The sequence below is a fragment of the Sander lucioperca genome, chromosome 13 (genome assembly GCF_008315115.2).
Source record: "Sander lucioperca isolate FBNREF2018 chromosome 13, SLUC_FBN_1.2, whole genome shotgun sequence".
Classification (NCBI taxonomy): domain Eukaryota; kingdom Metazoa; phylum Chordata; class Actinopteri; order Perciformes; family Percidae; genus Sander; species Sander lucioperca.
Window position 1 is genome coordinate 32,428,727 of NC_050185.1, and position 21,361 is coordinate 32,450,087.

Genomic DNA, 21,361 nt, shown 5'->3' on the forward strand with positions numbered 1-21,361 from the left:
CAACCGACATGTGACCATGGTCCTGCGCTGAATCCAAACCAGGTATTGAAGCCATCTGCCAAAATTGACTTGACCCACTCAGCCATCAGGATGTTCCATGAACTACTTGTTCCACTTGAAGTGGTTTTGGAACATAGCTTAAACAAATTAAACTGTCATCCATTGTGCTTCTGACCGATTGCACCACTGGCCCAACTCATCCACATTGTTTTAACTTTAGTGGGGGTTGGGACGCTCCAAAAGGGTTGCACAATAAACTGACTGATGTGATCAATGTGAATGGAGAGAATTGAAAACCTATTTCTTCTACACAAAATTCAATCATTTTCTATCTGACTTTTCTCTATCAATTAATAATTTCTTGTAACATACTAGACAGTTTCAGCACTTAAATCCTCCAAAACGTATTTAAACTTGATACTGGAACCCAAACTTGATATGTGCTCAGCATGAGATAAATGCCTCTTGGAAATGCAGAGTTCCTTAGAGTTGGGATGGAACCATGTGATAGGACATTATGGTTAAACCGTATTGCTTAATCCTAAATTCCTCAAACGAGATTCATTAAATGCTTCTGTGTAAGTCATCAAAATTTCCTGAACCTTCTTCACAAATCCAGTCAAGCTGATACGTTATAATGGACTAGAGGCTCAGCAGTAAAGGTGGTTGTGATGTTCATTTGACCACAACTCAAACGTAAAACTGACTTGAGATGAATAGCTGATATTAGGGCTAGACAATTAATTTAAATTTTATCGAAATCGCAATATGGACTAGTGCAATATCCAAATCACAGGGGGGGGGGGGCGCAATATTTTTAAAGGTAAAATATGTGTCAAACCATTCTAACCATTCTTCGACATTTTACTGCATTTGTGCAGTCAGAGGTGTTAGAGGTTATATCTCTGACAGTATAAACAATTTATCTTTAACAAGTGTGTTGTCTTTGTTGCCATTAGTGTCTTACACAACATATACAGCACAGAAAATTTATGAAAAAACACTTTTGCACACTGCAATAAATCTACTTCCATGTTAAAAGTCTGCCAATACAGTAGTAATAAAAAATAAATAATCATTTACCGTATCTGAGTCGCTGGGCTGGTACAAGAAGTCCGGGGCTTGCTGGAACATGAGGTTCTTCTGTACAAACTGCTGCTGGTGAAACTCCTGCAGAACCTACATATGTGTGTGTTGTAAGGGATAAGATGAAATACATGTTTAGGTTTTTCCAGAAATGTTATGTTTAATGTAACTTTATCTGTAAAATTTCAGTTCACTAGATTCATCAGCCTCCAGACGTTGAGCATGCATTTAGTTTTCCCAGATTTGCATATGCTGCACAGTGAAACAGATCTTGACACCATGTTTAGACTACAAAACACAACATAATAAAACATCAAACATATTCTTTAGCACTTAATCTAGTCAAATCTAAATGGCACATTACACAAAGCACACATATGTTTTTTTCAGGGAAGTTATGTTGACACAGGAAGCATATGCGCTGAAATGCGAGCTCTGTTTAAAACCACAGTACCCGCTGCTTCCCTCTCTAATGATTTGTTCATATTCTGGCCTGAGCAGAAACAAAATGCCACTCCGGCTCCAGAGAGGCAAGATGAACCTGAACAAACCAAACTAAAAGAGGCCAACGATGGCTCAAGAGCATGTAACCGAGGAGCGTCAAGGTAACTCAAACCTTCCAATTATTTAGCAGGTGGTGAAGCAGTGGAGTTCAGCTCTTCCAAAGACACTGAAGGATACGGATGTGTTAGAGATGTCCTAAACCCACTATAAGGGTCGGTTTCAGGGATGATCTTGGTATAATCTTATAGATCGGCATTGGCTAAAATAAACCGGATCAAAAGCAGATCCTTTCTTTACTGAACTCTACGGTGTTTTTTCCACGTCTGCCTACTCGTGTTGCAGTTGCTCTTCTTTATGACAGCCAGATCTACAGTGTGAGCATTTCACTGACTAAAAACGTTCTAATGTTCTAAATGTTCTATCTTATCTATCTGTTTCTTATTAGCAAAGTCAGCAGCTTACCATTTTAAGCCGGCACTGAACATCACTTTTGCTGGTTAAAATCAGCTGTCAATAATGAACGTTAATTCTACATGTAACTTGATGACAGGGCAAATTAAACTTGGCTGTTGTCTTTGCTCAGAAAAAAACTCCCCACCGTAACACCTCTGAGCAATCATGAGTATTTCTTTAGTTTCAACAACTATAACAGAGTGATACATCTTCTCTCTAGTTTACAGCCTCACGTCAATTTTAGGAGTCTCCCAGTTAAACTTTTTGCACTATGCAGCTGTGTCATTAAGGTAACGGCAAATACCCAATATTAAAAAGGACTTGGATACTAAAATAAAGTGCTGGCTGTCCACTCGGTTTGAAGACTTACCCCATTGGAGCTGTTTAAAAGCTGGTTGAAGGTGTTGTGGACAGCCTCGTAAGTTTCCAGCTCAGTCTGACACAGCGAGACCAGGTAATCTTTTACCTGCTCATAGATTTTTCCATCTAAGACCTGCAGACAAATACACGCTTTCAAGTTAACAGTAAATGTCTATCTCCCACCACTGACCCACCCAGCCATTCAGAGTGCACATCCTTACCTTGATGCAGTCCATGAGGTCTGTGTCATAGTAGCGCTGCTGGTGAGCGTTAGCGGCTGCTAGCATTAGAAGGTAGTCGTTTCTGGCATGCGTGGCTTTGGAGTTGCACTCGCTCCTCTTGGCTTTCAGCTGGAAGGTAAAAAAGTTCATGACTGCTGACACCAGTGTCACAAAATGTAGAGCAGGGTTTTTTTTTTGGGGATGTAAAGATCTTTTACCTTTACACTCGCCCTTTGAAGACTGGATCTGGACTGGAAGAGACTTAGCTTGGATCTGAACAGAAGAAAAGACATTGTTTGACTTCATAACTATATAAGTGAGCATATCAATAGTATTGTAATGTTTTTTTTATAGTGGTGGTTTTGCATATGAGCAGCATGTGGCTCATTTTCACATGTTTATTCTTTTATGTAATCACGTCAGCAAAGTATGGACACATTCTAGAACAAGAGGCCTCTTAAGTTTTTAAATTAAGTTAAATATGACTGTTTGGAGTCAATTTGCCACCGAATAGCTGATATTGTCAAGTTAACATGTACTGTAATCCTACTGGTTGTATTCATCATTTACTCCCTCATGGATAACCCCGACCACCCTCTCCACCCCACATTGGTCCAACAGAGGAGCGCCTTCTCTAAGAGGCTCCGACAGCTTCGATGTCGCACGGACCGCTACAGGAAATTCTTCCTACCACAGGCAATAAAACATTTTAACACTTCATCTCTGAGTGTTAGATAAGACTCATAGACATCACAACTGCACTGAATGCACCTTGCACAGCCTTGCACAATCATTACCAGTGAAACAGTTGTACATTTTTACTCCCAAACTTGCACATTAAGTTTATCTATATATCGAAACAGTTGTACATTTTATTTCCAAATTGTATATATTTTTAAATATTGCTAGTGTATTATTCTATTATTATTTCATGTATATTTTTTCCTATTATTTAATGTTTACTCTGTACGTGTGCTGTGTGTCTGAAATTTTGCTGCTGCAACAATGTTATTTCCCATTTTTTTGGGATCAATAAAAATATCTATCTATCTATCTATCTATCTATCTATCTATCTATCTATCTATCTATCTATCTATCTATCTATCTATCTATCTATCTATCTATCTATCTATCTATCTATCTATCTATCTATCTATCTATCTATCTATCTATCTATCTATCTATCTATCTATCTATCTATCTATCTATCTATCTATCTATCTATCTATACTGAGGTGGGAAAAACCAGAGGGCCAGCAGGCTAGAAGTTCACATGCATAAAACAACATTATGGTATGTTGAAAAGACACTAAAGTAGCAAGTTCTTAAATGTCATAAAAAGGAGAAATCTGGATTGCAGAAATCTGATGTCCCCTGCTAGATTTCTCCTGGAGAACACATGTCTTGGTAGTGTATTCGGGTAACCACGTTTCTAATCATCTTTTTGCATGTGTGCATGTGCGTGAATAAGACTTCAAAAAACAGGGAGAGATATAAATACATGGAGCAATGCGTTGTCATATTTAAAATATCTCCATCTAAAGTCTGACTGAGACAGAACCAATAAAGTAGCCTCTAGAATTCTAAGTGAGTCTGTTTCTAACACTGAATATTTGTAAAATTCAGAATGTGTGAGGAAAAGCTCAGTCCTTCTGCTCTGACACATCAACAAAATAAAGACAAATGATAAAAAAAAGGGAGGACGTTTCTATCACTACAGTTAAAATAAGCAATCCATGCTTCCAAAATAAGGTAAAAATGTGATTACTGACCTGCTGCATGCATACGCAGATTTACAGTAACCAGGTTACTACAGTGCACATAAATGTGTTAACTGCGTGACGTAGTTTCTCCGGGGTAACCTAGTTTCTTACTGTAAAAACTACAGCTTGCAACACACACGTAGGATGTGAAGATTGTGTAATTATTTAGCCAAAAAAAAAAAAAAAAAGGTGCATGCATGTAAACATTTGTGTACGTCACCACAGAGATTAAATTATCCAACTCTACTTTTCTAGTCACTATACAGACATTTAGAAGAATGTGTGTGTGTGTGTGTGTGTGTGTGTGTGTGTGTGTGTGTGTGTATAAACATCAGGCCAGAAGAAAGTAGTGTTTGTAGTATTAGAAGGAGTGCCAACCCAACTGCTAAGCTTTTCAGACAGCAAAAATTCACCGAGCTGTGCCTCAGCTCTATAATAAACTCTCCTGATGGGCAGAAAAATGTCTGCAATGTGGTGAGTCAAAGTGCCAGCTGTTCACGTTGTGCCAAGACAAAGTGTTGAGAAGAGACTTCTCCCTCAAGCCTGAATATTAGTTGTTTGTTGAGCTGAAACAAACAACTATTTTCATTATCAATTAGCTCTAGTTGTTTGTATAATGTATTTGCTCGAGGTACATTCAGTGACTGTTTTAAAGACCAATACCAGGCAGAAAGAATCAGCGTCAATTGATTGGTGCTATTTTTGGTATTATTTCTACATACAGTATTTTTGTAAAATAACTTTTAATTGTAATGTGGTGTTAAACAGACAGTGGTGACACTTTCCACTTAATTCCTTTGCTTGTAAACCAGTAAATAACATCACTATAATCTACCAAAGATAGTAGAGTAATTTGGCTCATACTTGGCGTCCAGCTCTGCCTTCTCTCGGACCGCCTGTGCCATCGTCTCAGCCTCCTGGTACTTCTTCCTGCTCTTGGTCAGCTCCTTCACCGACCCCTGTAGCTCAGCTTGAACCACCGTCAGCTGTTCAATACACTGAGGATGAACGGTTGGGAGACACACAAAGAAAAAACTTTACATTTATGTTTATTTTTTTTTAATTATTTATTTCGGCAACATATTGCCTGAACAATACGCAAATTACTGTGTGAGTAATGTCATAATGGAATGTATACAGAAACTATAATGGCATCTCTTAAAAAAAAAAAACGTAAGTGTGAACAAGAGAAGCATTGTAGGTTGCAGGCAGAGCAACAATACCAGCAGAAAGAGTTAAATTTCAGCACGAGTCGAGGCGGACTCAGACATGATGATCAGGAAACAGACGTCACCTCCAGACGTACAGCGTTCCACCACATCAGTGAGGGCTCAATACTGGGCTGATAGCAGTCATTAATGATAAGAAATACTGCGACTTCTGCCCTCATTTGGCAGATTATCTATTGCACTGTTAATCAGTATTACACTGGTTGTTTACATGAAGTTTAATTATTCTGAAGAGGACAAAGAACATGTATAACCTTCCTCAGCTGCTGTTCCTTCTGCAGTCTGCCCATCTTGGCTGGATCAGCGACTTGGACTTTGTAGTTATCACAGGCGCTGATTCTGGACTGGGTGACCTGGATTGTACCCTCCAAATAGGCCCTCCATACACAATACATGTTCCTAAAACCAAACATAAACAAAAATACAGATGGGTTACTTCACACTCTCAAGAATCTTTTTTTTTTTTTGCTGTAATTTATTGGAACCAAATGATAATATTTTTGGAGTTGGGCTGCACAATTAATCGAAATAAGATCACAATCTCCATTCAGGCTGTGTTTATATTAGCAGGGAGGTCCACTGCATCAAAACAAATGCTTCTAATTTCTTTCAAAGCTGCAAAGTGTGCATTACTTGTGACAAACATGAAGAGGGGGGGCAGGACATCACTGTAAATAAATCTTACATGTAGTAATGCTACTAAACATTATTTACATTGTTGATTAATCTGCCAATTATTTTCTCGATTAATCCATTATTCATGGTGTCTGAAAATAGTGAACAATGTTTTAATTTCCCACAGCCCAAGGTGACGTCTTCAGATGTCCTGTTTTGTTCAAACCAAGGGTCCAAAACCAAATGATATTCAGGTGAATATAATGTATAACAAAGAAAAAACAAACTCTTCACATTTAAGAAACAGCAAATGTTTTGTTAGAAAAATGACTAAAACGTCTATGTAATTATAGAAATAGTTGCCAGAGAGAATAGATGCAACTTATCGATGAAGCAACAAATTGTTGCAGCTCTACCAATGTGTGTGAGAGACAGCCGGGTAAAATGCGTTGAAAGAAGAAGCTTTTTTAGGAAAAATAAAAATGTGTCAGAGACGCAAAAAAAACCCAGTGATGGTGAAGATGACGTATGGTCGAGCTGGCTTTTACATTCTGGAGTTTGAAGGTGGAAAAATGGTTTGCATATAAATATATAAATGGATCAAACATTGTGAACACAGTCTATGTTAAAAACTGGACAAGGCCTCAATGTTTTGAGAACAGGCAACATCTGGCTACATGTGAGCAGTGTGTTAGTTATCATAATGTTGTTTATACTGTCTGCATGAAGACAATATGGACTGCAATACAACATTTTCTATCCCTAAGAATTGTGGGAGAAAATCGTGATCTCAATTCTGGAATTCTGAATTTAATAATTAGAGCTATAGAGCACACTAAGCATTTGATTTGACACTGATTTTGATGATGCTATGTACTGTACGTCCAAGAAAAGATTACATTTCAAAGAAGACACGCCTGATCAAAATCATGTATCTACAGTGGAAAAAGTTGTTACCTGTGGTCTGTTTGTTCTTCTGTCAGACTGTCCGGCCATTCCCTCTTTAGATACTGATTTGCCAACTTCTGGAGGGCCTGGAAGAGAAGAAACAAAAGCAGGGATGACCTTTCAAATTTGACACCAACACACATTTCCTGCATCTCATCTTCACATAGGACATGCTTTGAAGACTGCGTGTCGTGTCCACCCCTGATCTTGTCCTATATACCACCAGGCAGCCAGAGCATGCAGAAGAAGTATGAAGAGACCTATTCCCTCAAAAAAAAAAAAAAAAAAAAAAGTCAGTAAAATATAACAACTTTTCTGAGCTACACTATGCTATTTTAAAATCCACGCTCATTAAAAAATACTTTCAGATTTCAATGTGATTCAACGCTGCATGGACTCCCAGAGTTTAGAGGCTGGCCTCACTTGCTGATTTCTATGCTGATGTGGGCTCAATTTTTGGAAGGAAAATTGAATTTATTACCACCGCATTCACCCCTGGAGATATATTAGGTTCCTCCACCTCGGCCAACAGTGAGGTTAACCTTTGAAGAACCAAAATAGCAGGACAGAATAAACACATACACACACACACACACGCACTCACTCAAGCACACACACAGAGGAAGAATGATATCTCTGGTGTTTCTTAGTATATGTTTGGTATGTCAGAGAAATGTAACCAGAATAAACTGTCAGAAAGAGAGCGTGAATATTTTTTAGCATTGTGCAGATGACCTAAGTGGGATTTAACAAGTATGATGCTAGCTAGCAAAAGTCAGCTACAGCTAATTGGCTTAGTTGGCTTTTTTTGTGAAAAGGTGGAAGGCAATGCAAATAAACTGAGTTTTTGTTCAACTACATTTTAGTGTTGTCTTTTTCGTCAATGATTTTACATGACGATATCGCCACAGTCAGCGTTTTGACAGCGGCGTCGTCTCGTCATTTTCAACAAATTTAACACTTCAGCAGAGGTGTTTCCAAACAGGCTTTGTGGCTTGACGGTTAACATTGAAGTATGGATTTAATTGCGGGGGTATTTTGCAGACGGTAAAGTTATTAGTTAGCAGCACACTTAATTAACGATACCCAGGGTGAGTCAGATGAAAACGGCTGTCTTTGCCCAGTCAGCTCCGAGATAGTCTCGCATAGCCAGATCTGCACAGCGCTGCGGAGGAAACTCCGAGATTAAGTTATGTTCTGCCTCTGTTTAGAAGTGGTGAATTTACAGCTCAGATGCAAGCTGGCTTTCTACTTCTCACATGCTTTTTTGTGGCTTTGCTTTTGCTCACTCAAGTGATTTGTGCTTTATCTGTCCCTCCACTGTCCACTGTGAAAAGACCAGCCCTGTCATGCAGTCCTGAGACAGACTAGACTCGGCTCTGAACTCGTTGGTCTTGGTGATCATGGTGCCAAAGCTTCAAAAGCCGCTACAAACCCGGCCATTGTGGGATCCAGATAGACACTGAGCTAGCCTAGCAGACATGCCTGAATAGTGTGATGGGAACAAGGGAAGAGGAGGAGGAGAAGGAGGAGGGGATGTGAGGACGAGGCAGAGGAAGAGCCACACAGAGGAGGACATTTTATCACAACTGTGTGGTTTGAATAGCAATTGGCTAATGGCTTAAGCAGCTTGCAGGTGTAAGAGACCCAGAATAGGCGCGTAAAGAGAAGAGATTAAAAAAAGTAACCAAAGGGGACGAAGTGTTTCTGAGACCCTCTGACCCACTTTGATTCAACCATTGGCAGCGGGTGTCCAATTGATCACATAACTAGCAGGCAGCACAACCCAGACACACAGAACACCTTTCAAACTGAGACACACAATAAAGACATTTTCTTCATATTAGGGCTGGAAGTAACCAGTTAATCCAATTAACCAAATCATTGTTTTGTCTAAAATGTAAAAAAGATTGAAGAAAATGCCCATAAAAATGTCCCAGAGCTCAAGGTGACATCTTCAGATTGCTTGTTTTGTTCAATAAACAGCGTTAAAACCAAACATATTCAATTTACAATGATATAAAAACAGAAAAGCAGAATTGCCGATTCATGTTCTGTTGAACTACCTTTGACCTGCATTTACCACAGTCTAAAGGCCCTGACACACCAACCAGACGGGCCGACCGTTGGCAGAAAAGCCAGTCGGACTGATCAGTCGGGTCCTGAGGTCCAAAAAATGCCTCAGAACACACTGAGGCAACGCCGACTTGAGCGTACGCTCTGCGCATGCGCAAAACGTAATACGTCTCCATAGCAGCAGGCGGCGCTGCTCTGTATTGTTTCCATTAACAGTCTGATCATTTACCAGAAAATGAGAACCGGCAGCTGATTGGACGAACACGTCACATGGTTCTTTTTTCTCCGGAAATTCACAGCCAGACTGTCATGGCGGCTTGTTCAGAATATAATCTCATATTGTACTAAAATAGTTCACCGAAACGTGTTTCTGAAAACATTTTAAGCGAGAAATAGACCATGCAGTTGCTGAATCTGTCTTCATTTCAGATTGACAAAGGTCAGTTTAAAAGATTTTCGTCAGATTTTGAGCGGCTCATCCGCTTTTTCCCCATTTCCGGGTGAGTCCCGACTGCCCTGTCTCCCGACTGTACATGTCGGGTCGGCCAAAATGAATGCCGACGGCTCCTCGGACGGCCGACGGCACGGGACACACAGAACAGACTCGAGTCACGGACCTCGCCAGACGGCCCGACGCCCGATTATCGGGCTGGTGTGTCTTCTCTCTAAGGGGTTTTAGATTTGATGAAATTAGAAACTATAGTTAAATACACTATAAACAGTACACTAAAATAAAGAATACAAATACATGCAGCTTTGATAATGACTAAGCATGGGAAGGCAGAACTGTGTTGCATTGCTCAGTTCTGACGAAATCTTTCAAAGCAATGGTAGAACTTGGGCATGCATATCCAATAAAACACACATGTAAAGGGTTACAAAAACTCGCCTGCAGGCTGATCTTGACCGGCTGGATACAAACATGTCTCAGTTTGACTATTCTTTTTTTGACATTCTTACTGCATTTATATAACATTTAAAGTAAATAAAATAATCTCAACATAGTTAAATACCCATTGTGTAATGCACATTTTCCTGCCCCTAAAAATGTTACAACACAGCATAGGCTTGCAGCTGATACCTACATTGATGTATCGTCTGCCAGACACATGCTCCCAGTTTCCAATGGACTATTCAGCCAATCAGGAATTAGTCCAGGAGGAAGTGTGCCACAAAAGAAATGAGCCCGAAGCTCTTGTTGCTGCTCCGGTTCAACTGATGGTAATAGTTACACATATATTATTCTGCTGGATCAATGGAATAATCATTTTTACAGTACATTTTTGAGGTTCTCTTCTAGTCTTCTATTTCTCTCTACTACAGAAACAATGCCAATCTTTTATGTAAGGTGACATGATAACATGGCCCCATCCTAGCCAAGCAATATAAATAATGTACAATGAACAAGGTATCAGATATTTTTAACCGCAGGAGTCAGACACATTGTTTCCCCTTTTAGCTTCTCTTGAATGGCGAACAAGTGCTTTGCAATCTACGTACATTTTAGAGTTTGACTATCGTAATCAATTTAAGGTGTATCTTCACCACGGTCGTTAACTCACATAACATTTTAATGAGCCTTTCTGCACTTCCAGAACCAGCATCTTTTATGCTCACACTTGATCGGCGACGACATGGAGCTCACACTTAACGTTAGCACAGAGCCACTGTCCCCAACAATGTTGACAAAAAGAGAGAAAGTCAACATTACATTGTGCAGTTCTATTATTGCTCTATTATAAACAGACATTAAGAAGAGTGACGTTCAGTTTCAGCCAAGACTACAATTTTAGCAACAATATGTAAAATACTACTAGTACTACTACTACTACTACTACTAATGTAAAAACAAGCTCACTGCAGTTTATGACGGATCTTTGGACAGCAGCCATGAAGGAAATTGGACCGCGAAACCGCAAGACAAAATCTCTGACACGCCAGAAATTCAACCGATCATCTGAAAGCCTTATCACTGATTGTTAAGGCAGTTAATCAGCCGCCGTGACCTCAAACTGATCGTCAAACAGCAACCAATCTTGCAGAAATTTGGCAAATTCTAAAATTAGACCAATTCAGGGCTAAAATTGGGCTTAATCTGTATAGTGTAAAGGGAGCAGTTGATTTAATAAATACAACACTGCTTTTCACTGCTGTTTTTGTAGAGCGAGCGATGAGCGATTTGAGTGAAATCAAATTCTTTTTTTTTACCTTTATTTATTCAGGAAAGGTTCACTGAGAGGAAGCCTCTCTTTTGCAGAAACGTCCTGATCACATTCACACAGTTGCACATTCATACCTGGAAGCTGCCCAGCACAACCACAGTCTGATGTGCTGGCCACTGAGCAGCTCCACTGGAGCCGTTTGGGTTAGGGCCTTGCTCAAGGGCACCTCAGTGGTGGGGAGGGACAAGCGCTGTTCTTTCACTTTCCCCACCCAGATTTATCCTATCCTGAACCGATGACCTCCCGGTCACAGGCTCACTTCTCTAACCTTTAGGTCACCACTGCCCACACAAATCTGAGTTGAGGGCGGAGTGACATTAAGCAACGCGGCCTGGAGCAGCTTTGAGCGGAGGGAAGGAACAGCTCCATAAGCAGGGAGCATAAATTCTCACCGCTCCACTCTGCTCACATGCTCTGGTATCAGATAATTCAAATGAAAATCGATTTTCTAAACCCAGCCCTAGCACTTGATGTCTCTTGCCTTTTTCAAAGTCATGAAATAAACTAGACTTGAATCCGTCTGATCACATTAGCTCCCTGTTAGCTTTATGAAACCTGGGTCAGTACGTGTGGCTCATTTAAGACAGGACTTTCACAACAAGCCTTGCTTTTCAAAGCCACCTTTATGAACCGAGGGGGGGTTCCCCCATCTTTACCAGATGCACATGGGCAAACAGACATGTAAGTTGTAAGGTGGCTGGTTGGATAACTACAGATATGCCCCCTTCTCTTCACAGAGGTGGTGGAGATTCCTCACAGGGCTGCAAAACTCTGAACAGAGCCAAGGAGGCAATAAGGGATTTTTCAGATTGACGTCTACAGGAAGCTGCGGGCAAAAACTACACAGTGAAGAGGAATTGAGCCAGTGGATCACTACTGGAGGTTGTTTCTCTCATTCTGTTGTGGTGTTTTTTTCTGTGGCTGGTTACCATTCGTGAGCTATCTAGCCACAAGAGAACAGAGAGCTTTCTTAAGACCACATCTTGAACCCCGACTTGTCATATGGTATCTTTGGAGGACAGTCTCGTAAAAACTAACTGTATTTTTAGCAACACAAATGACAAGGCAGGGCAGCGGTGATGTTAACGAGCATCAATAGCACCGTGAGAGACGACAAAAAGTTAAGATTTACTCACCTGGGCGTAGTCCCTCTCTACAGCTGCCCTCTTTTGGCTAAAAGTCCTAAAGAGAAGAAAACGAGTGAAGGTGAGTATTAAATTGCAATAAGAGACAGTAACCAATATTTCTAACAATACAAATACAAACAGTTAAATACAGTCACACATATAGTGCAGGTCAAATATTTTGTTTCCAGTAGTTCACATACTGTCATCAATCAAGGACTTAAGGTAAAGGTTAGTTTCTCCATAAAACTTATTTAATTGATAATTTTGTCCTTGACTGAGGTGGGTTTTTCCTGCAGCCACTTCTGTGTGTTGGATTTCCACTTCTCTGTACCAAATCCATGAAATGCTTATCAAAGCCAGAGGCTTCGAACTCTGCACCGTGGACCGCCCATTTTAGTCACCTATAAACCTTTTGCAGGTCAACCATATTATAATGGCTACTTAAATTAAATTTAAAAATTGTTTGTTTCATCTATGTAATAATTATTGCATACAGTAGGTACCGACCCAGTATAGACTGGGCTAGTAAATCAAAGTGAATTAATTCCCAATCTTTCCACGTAGCCCAAAAATCTGAGAACAAAATGTTTTGATGGCAAAGAAAGAACTGAAGTTGATCTCCTACCAAAGGGATTTGGATTACAATCTGATGAAAAATGTTTTAAGCAACACAACATCTCAGTAAATATTTTAATAGTATATATATATATATATATATATATATATATATATATATATATATATATATATATATATAAGCTTTCTGAACAGTTCACAATCAGCAGATTGAATTAAAGTGCCCATATTATAAAAAAATCTGGGATTTTAAGTGTTATTGTGTCTCTGGTGCTTCCACACACATACAAACTTGGAAAAAATACCATCCATGCTGTTTTGAGTGAGATAAGGGTTTCTGAATGTATCCTGCCTTCAGTCTCCGGGTGAGCTGGTCAAAATCGGCAGGGCCGTCTACGTCATCGGCCGAAACATTTGAGTTCTCTGAGTCTCAGGTTCTGCAGGAGACTCCCCTCCTTCTTCAGGATCCGATTCTGGTTCGAACATGTATGGTTGAACTACTGCCGCCACGTCCGTAACTTTCACACGTAGTTCTATCTAGTCACGTTAGTCTACACTCTCCCCGTTACTAATGTCTGTGGCCAAGCACTGACTAAGTGAGTATCTACTGAGCATGTGCGACTCCCAACGAAGATGGAACAGAAGTGAGATGTCTCACTCTGTAGCTAAAACAGAGAGCTCAACACACAGGGTGAAAAGAGGAGCTGCAGCAATGTGCAGTACAACAAAAATATGGTGATTTTTGAAAATTAAACCACATAAACCTATTCTGGTACAACCTCCAAATACAATTATGAACCTGAAAATGAGCATAATATGAGCACTTTAAGCTTTTAAATAGCTGTGGCTGGTCAGTTTGTCTTCAGACCACGAACAAAGCACAACAAAGAGCCTCCATTTCAAGCGGCACCAGAGTTCCATTAACAGCTTTCACACCAGCCCAAACTAAACAGGAAAACGCAGCAGAATTTGTTTTAAAAGAACCACACAGGTTAGGTGGTGAAAGCACCCTTCGTGTTAATGTGTTAAGAGTTTGCATGATAACAATGGAACAATCATATTACCATGGGTATTTATTACAGTTCGCTCTCCTTCACCTCGAGCCAGCGCCTACAACCAAACTTCCACATTTCTCTGTGTCTGCCAAGAAAGTCCAACTGTCTGTCTACACTGATTGTTTTGATTTTTCTTTCCCACCCCACCCCCCACCCCATCTTCTCCTCCCTCTTCCTGTGATGCTTAACGTGGAAATTTCAGAAGTCCTCACTGAACTGAACATCTTAACTCAGCGCTCACACAATGTTGTTAAAAGCATTTAAAGAGGTAATTTGTGGAGCAATTTTGTAGTTTTTAGTCAGATTTACTGAGGATACTGCAGCTGAGGCACTTGCTTTCATTGCCTTTTCTATGATTTCCCTCTGCATGGTCAAGTGAAGCTCATGCAAGAGCACTTTTTTAATTCTTACAGACCAACGAAAACTGCTGCTCATGTTTGAAATAGCTGAAAATGTTTAGCTGGGTTCACAAGTATACAAAAAAAAACAGAATGGGCTGAGAAATGCAAGTAAATATTGTTTTTATACTGGTGTTTGATTTTCAATAACAGGAACAAAGTTGACAATAACTTAAGTTAAACTCTAACTTAAAAATATACAAAAGTCTTAAGAAAAGAGGAGAGGTCAGTGCCCTGGGAGAAACTTGACTTCTGCAGAATCATCATTAAGTCATTAAGCATGTCGAGACTCGACTGCGATGCTCGTCCCCGACTCTAAACAATCTGACTTACTTTCTGGGCGCTTCCCTTTCTTCCTTTAGCCTGCTCCCTTCCTCTTTTCCCTGCATTTCCAAGGCTCCCTCTCTTCCACTCCGCCCTCCTCCCCCACGCTCACTTCCGGTCATTTTCCCCAAACAGAGCTTTTGTTGACAAGCAGATGCAATTTCCAGTTTGCTGAATCATTTCTCGTCGGAGATCAGGGAGTGACCCCTGTGAATTCTGTACCAGTCCAGTTTCGCATTGTTTCTGTACAGACTAATGTTACTGAGCCTCCCACAGCGAACAATCCAGGGCAGTCAGAACATCTGGCAGCTCTCTATGACCTTAACTTCCAGCTGTTTGGAGGTTCAGAGCTCAGCCACCGACCACAGACAGGAAGTGGGGAGCCAGTAGGCTGTCAACTCAACCCAACACTAAGGCGGAAAACACAACCACAACCTTTGGCTTTTCAACCTATAAAATGCCTACGCATCTGAGCACAGGGCTAAAGATGTCTTTGTGTCTCTAAGACCAGTGTTTACTTGGCCTGATCCACAAATTGTTAACACTATTTCACTTTAATCTTTGGAATTCAAGTTGCTGTTTCTTAGAAAAACCCTGTCATACAATCCTCAAACAAACAATCTCAGGAAACTAGAAAACAGACCAAGATTACAGATTAACTTACACTTTAATAAAATGTGTTGTACTGCATCATATTGTAGGAGGATAATACTAACTGTGTGGCTTTTAATTGGACGTATGGATACACAGGTCTAACCCTTTAATTAACTGTAATAGAATGTTTCAACATACAGGCCGGAATTACCGTAATGGCTTAAATATAAGTAATAATACTTTTTTTCTGGAAATAACATATGAAAAAGGATTATATTCAAGGACCACATTTACATATCCACAACAGCAAATGTTTTTTGAATGGAGAGAGTACCAGTGTAACACTGGCTCTGGCAGAGAGTGATGCATTATGGGATGTTTGCAGCCTTGACATTGCTAGGCTAGTGAGTTTCTTCAAGTCTGTTTATAGTGTTTAGTTCGCTCACATTAACCCACTGGAGCTTCTGATGGCCCGTGTAATGCGTTTTGTTGACACTGAAGGAAATTAATTTACAATGATTCTCGTACTTTCTGTTCTGCTTTAACAACAACCTCAATCACATATTGCTGTTGTTTTCGCCACATCACCTTGGGCCGTGTGCCAGAAAGGTGTTAAAAAAATAAAAAGGTGAAGAAATAGGTGTCAAATAAGTATAAATAAATAAAGAGCTACTATTTGTGTTTTTAAGTTACAACAGCCAAAATGAAAATGAGCTCATGTTCTTCTCTGGTATTTGACGTATCGTTGATATAGACTCTATCGTCACCTACTGGCCTGACATGTTTGTTTGAGCGTTTGAAAACGTTTTGCGTTCTCGCGTGTTTTTTCTTTTTTAACACCAGGTAAAATGATCTGCTCTCAAAAATATCGGTATACGTGTAGACAGGGCCTTCTCGTCATGGTCATTTTATAATCATGTAAATATAAAAAGGTACTCTGCAGTCCACCGTGTCTACAGTAAGACCTCGGACTGCTCACCTCAGGTCTTCCAGGAGGTCACACTCTGTCTGGTGTTTGACGTGTAATCGGCTCATCTGCTCTGCGTGAGTGTGTTTCAGCTCCTGGGTGACCCGGACCTGCAGGGGGAAGAAAAGACGGTTTGTGAGGGAGAATCTCGTTAGTTATAACTCTTTTCTTCAGCTCGGACAAAAAACAAAAGAGGATTTCTCCACTTCGTGTTTGACAAAAAATTTCCCGTACGTATATCAACGACTCAAGAGGCCAGTGTCGATTCAGCTTAACTGTTTAGTTAAAATGAGCTCATTATCACGCAGTAGCTCTGGACAGGTGAGAGTTGGTCTCGCTGGGTTTCTAATTGGCCGTTAGATAAATTATGAAGTGCAGTGGCCAGGTCTCATTACTGATAACTGGGAGTTTTTCTGTCTTTATTTTCAATGATGAGCCAGGTTAAAGTTCAATAATTGCAATTAAAATGAAGAAATAAACATTAATCGCCAACCAATTTGAGGATTTAATGAATGTCTTTGTCACATATGATAGTAAACTCAATATCTTTGAGTTCTGGACTTTTGGTTATATAAAACAAGCAATTTAAATATGTCACCATTGACTCTTGGATTTTTTATAAACAAAACAATGGACTGATTATTGAGAGAATAACGAGCAAATTAATTGATAATGGCTTCGTTGTAATTGCTCATCTAGCCTGGTGTTATGCTATATTATTCTCATTCAACAAATGTGCTACTCCATGCCTCGATACTTCCCGACTCTGTCAGTGGAACTCAGCCGCAAGCCCACTTGCGCCTACTGAAGACACAAACATATAGTTTAATTTGCTTTTTGGTGCATTTTTCGGTGATATCTTCGGGTTTTGAACAAAACAAGCAATTGAACAAAACAAGCAATCTAAAAATCATCATCTTTTATCTTTAATTAATCGAAAAAATAATAGCAGAATAATGGATTAATGAAAATAATTGTTAGTTGCAGCTAGGGCTGGGCGATATGGAGAAAATGAAACTGGGACTTCATGCATTCTCACATATTAAAAGTTCAGTTCCTTTTTTTGCAACTTTTTTTTGTTGGAATATTTTACTTCTTCAGTGGCTATACAGTAGGAAGTTTGACCGAGGCTAAGCTTTCTCTAAATTTCAAATCTAGGTAGTGAAAGTGAGCTCCATTCATTATCAAAGTGAGAGTCTCTCTCTGGGCTTGTGATTGGCCATGAGATGAAATAGGAAGTGCAGTGACCAGATCGCATTCCTGATAACTGAGAGGGTTGTCAACAAGAAAACAGGGTTTTTCTTCCTTATTTCAATTATAGGACCGATTCAAATCGCAAATGAAAATGCGAATATAAAAAAATTGTGGCTGTTATAATCAATCATCATCTATCAATATGTCAGCCAAATATGTCAGAGAGCTTTAACTTCATGATATTCTCAAGAAACTATAAATATAATTTTTAAAAATAATTCAGAACAAAAAGTATAACCTCACCCTTCATGGTGGGCAATCTAAATTTACAAAGACAAAAAAAATGTATGATTCGTAAAATCTTAAGTCAGTCCACATATTTTTTGCCGTTAAACAAACACAAATAAGCTAAACCAGCATTTATTTGACTCCAGTTAACAGCATTCTAGTTGCAAAACGTACTGGAGTAATGGTCAATGTTCTGTGCTGCTGAGCCATGTTATTGAAATTTGATCCCACGTGAAAAAAAATTCGCAGAGAACCACACTTCGCTGAGATTTGTGTTTTTACGTTTATTCCTCGAATTAAAACGCTCAAAACACTAGTTCACTCTTATGCTAGGTAGGCTATTTTAAGTTAAGCAATACATACGTGACGGCAACATTGTTCTTCTTTTCTACCAACCTTCTATTGGACAAGAAAAAATGCACCAAACTACTTACAAAAATCTGTCAATTTACAGTTCCATAGCTCCAAACGCACTTAAATGACAAAGCATGACTTATCTTGTTAAGTTTTTCATAAATCCGGATCCACTATTAAAATCGGCATAGACCAAAAACGCAAACTACATTTCATTTGAATAAATTCTTTACTTTAGTTTCGCCTGCTATTGCCATAATCTTGCTCAACAGTGTGAGCCAAACTTGATATTTACTTGAACTTAAGAGGTGCTCGGCGACTCAGTTGTGCGCCGATGTAAGACAACCCCTCTGTAGCGTTATTTCTTAAAATATGTAAAGTTGTTTTCTAAGTCAATATTGGAAAACCATGTATATTGTCACATTTTAAATGTATTTTGACCGTCTCTCTCCATTTGAGAGGGAACGGGGCACGTTAACGGGGCTAACGTTAGTCTCCCTAAATTGAGGCACATGGGACCTTTTTAACAACTTTTTCTTCCTTCGTTGCTATTTAAAGAAACAGCATACGCAAATTAAACTCGCAAGAAAACAAACTAGTGAACATTTGCAGAATAAAAAGGTGCGTTTATCGTTTAAGCCAGACGGCCAGCAACAAAGCGTACATTTTCAACCATTAAATATGCACCACTTCGTCGAGAACGTTTCCAGACAACTAACGTTAGCTTCAGCGGCTAAAACGGGGAAACTCACCTTTCTCGGTGGGGGTTGCATCCTTATTCCTTGACATAAAAAAACTATACAAAAGACGAAAGTTTGTCTGGGAAAAGTTTGTGCAAATGTTTCGAACAAATAATAACGGAAGAAGGGTATTTTAGCCTGGGTCAAGCGGCCATGGCGAGTCCGGTAAGTTGAGTCCCGTTGAAAACACTGTGGCCCCAGGGAACAGAAAACACAAGCGTCAAGCTCGTGGTCAAGCTAGCCACAATAAAGCAAGACACTTCCTGCCATATTTTCAAAATACAATCCCCAAACCCACCTGAATATAAAATGCTACTTCCGTATACAATCTTCAAAATAAAAGCGGATAATCCACAAATCTCGAAAAACATGACATTTAATAACTTTTTATTTATTTAATAGTTGTTTTTTTAAGAATAACCCCCAGCCTACAATTTTATGTATTTTTTTCAACATAAATCAACTTTGACAGTGAGCCCTCTAGTGGCCATATCCGCTCTACAAACTTGGATCAATGGTAATAAGATACAATATTGATCCCCAGCACATATTTTTGAGATTAAACAACAAAACATAACGTGTAAATCAATTTTTAAAAATGTCAAATTGCTACTTAAAAAATTTATTTCAGAACATACTGTATAAGCACAAAGAGAAAATCGTAAATGTCTTGATGCTAGATTTTCATTCCAAGATGTTTTTCAAGACAAGACCTCAGACAAAGCATAAAGCATGACCCTATTGTAAAAATAAGAGCATGGCCTACCTTAAAGGACAATTCCGGCGCAAAACAAACATAGGGGTTAATAACAGATGTGTACCCACTCAATCGCTCTCTGGGACATGTTTTCATGCTAATTGAACGTGTTTGTAGCTTGAAACAAGCTAGCACGGACCGCTGATTAGCTTACAACGCTAGTATTCGGGGCACAGGGAAAGTAAAAACAAATCGCTTATTATACCACCAAAAAGGCTCAAAATATCACCACACTTCAACAGTAGCATAATGAGGGTCGCTAAATGTTAACCAAAGCATTGAGAACATTGTACAGACAGTTTATTAAAAAGATAGATTATAAAGACAGTTGCGTTCTCGTATACAGGTGGCCGCCGTCTTGGAGCTACTGTCTTTCTAATCTATCTTTTTAATAAACTGTCTGTACACTTACAAAGTTCTCAATGCTTCGGTTAACATTAAGGGACCCTCATTATGCTACCGTTGAAGTGTGGTGATATTTTGAGCCTTTTTGGTGGTATAATAAGCAATTTGTTTTTACTTTACAAACACATTCGATTAGCATGAAAACATGTCCCAGAGAACGATCGAGTGGGTACACATCTGTTATTAACCCCTAGGTTTGTTTTGCGCCGAAATTGTCCTTTAAGGTAGGCCATGCTCTTATTTTTACAGTAGGGTCATGCTTTATGCTTTGTCTGAGGTCTTGTCTTGAAAAACATCTGGGAATGAAAATCTAGGATCAAGACATTTACGATTTTCTCTTTGTGCTTATACAGTATGTTCTGAAATTATGTGTTTAGTCAAAAGGCTAATATGATAGGCCCATCACTGAACATAACATGCTCAACTGTTAGCACCAGAGGCCAGATCTATTGTGCACAAACTGATAGCTTAATGTTCTCATCGCAACAGTGACAATTTCTAACTGGTTATTTGATACAGTGTGGTCATTTACAAAGGTTTATATTCCATTTTGCACAGCACACAGCTGTCAGCTTGTCAGTGTCATTTGTCGGCCATCTTAAACTAATGTGTCTCAAACTGTCTCAACCAAATCACAAAGGATCAGATTTGAGAGAACAATATGTAAAACTTGTTTTAAATTTTAGCTTATAAATCTAGTAATGTACCATTTCATTTCATTGTATATGTTCCTTTAATTATGACCAACTTCCTGCCACCCTGCCTGTCATTGTGTTGGCATCCTGGACTTATTCTCAAAGACAGATCAGAAATGAACAAGGGTCCAGAACAGAACAGGTAGCTACATGCAGAACATCTAAATTCCAAGTTGTAGAAATTGTTTAAAGCAAGGCATATTATTGTGTACTACAACAGAAATTGCCTGTGGTTGATTTTGCAGCTTTAAGTATTTTACTGTCTTTTAAGAGTGGATGTATTTCTGCAAGAGGGCATGCGCAACTGTGGTGGAGGATCACACATTTGAATGCAACCCCACAAATCAAAAAGGCAAATCACGACAAAGAAGAAAGACAATGTTGGCTGTAAGTGGTGTTTGAAATACAA

At 39.3% G+C, this 21,361-nt stretch overlaps 1 protein-coding gene across 1 annotated transcript in view; it reads right to left on the reverse strand.

The window, feature by feature from the left end:
- LOC116056013 (F-BAR and double SH3 domains protein 2-like) overlaps window positions 1–19,340 on the reverse strand; it is a 30,147-nt gene extending 10,807 nt beyond the window's left edge. Inside the window, exons 1-10 of the mRNA XM_031308114.2 lie at window positions 19,108–19,340; window positions 16,532–16,629; window positions 12,615–12,660; window positions 7,190–7,266; window positions 5,872–6,016; window positions 5,253–5,386; window positions 2,843–2,897; window positions 2,625–2,753; window positions 2,414–2,536; window positions 1,084–1,179 (exon numbers count right to left, since the gene is read on the reverse strand). Coding sequence (XP_031163974.1) covers window positions 1,084–1,179; window positions 2,414–2,536; window positions 2,625–2,753; window positions 2,843–2,897; window positions 5,253–5,386; window positions 5,872–6,016; window positions 7,190–7,266; window positions 12,615–12,660; window positions 16,532–16,629; window positions 19,108–19,128 — 924 coding nt within the window. The 5' untranslated portion in view covers window positions 19,129–19,340. The remainder of the gene's footprint in view (window positions 1–1,083; window positions 1,180–2,413; window positions 2,537–2,624; window positions 2,754–2,842; window positions 2,898–5,252; window positions 5,387–5,871; window positions 6,017–7,189; window positions 7,267–12,614; window positions 12,661–16,531; window positions 16,630–19,107) is intronic.
- Window positions 19,341–21,361: the final 2,021 nt, after the last annotated feature.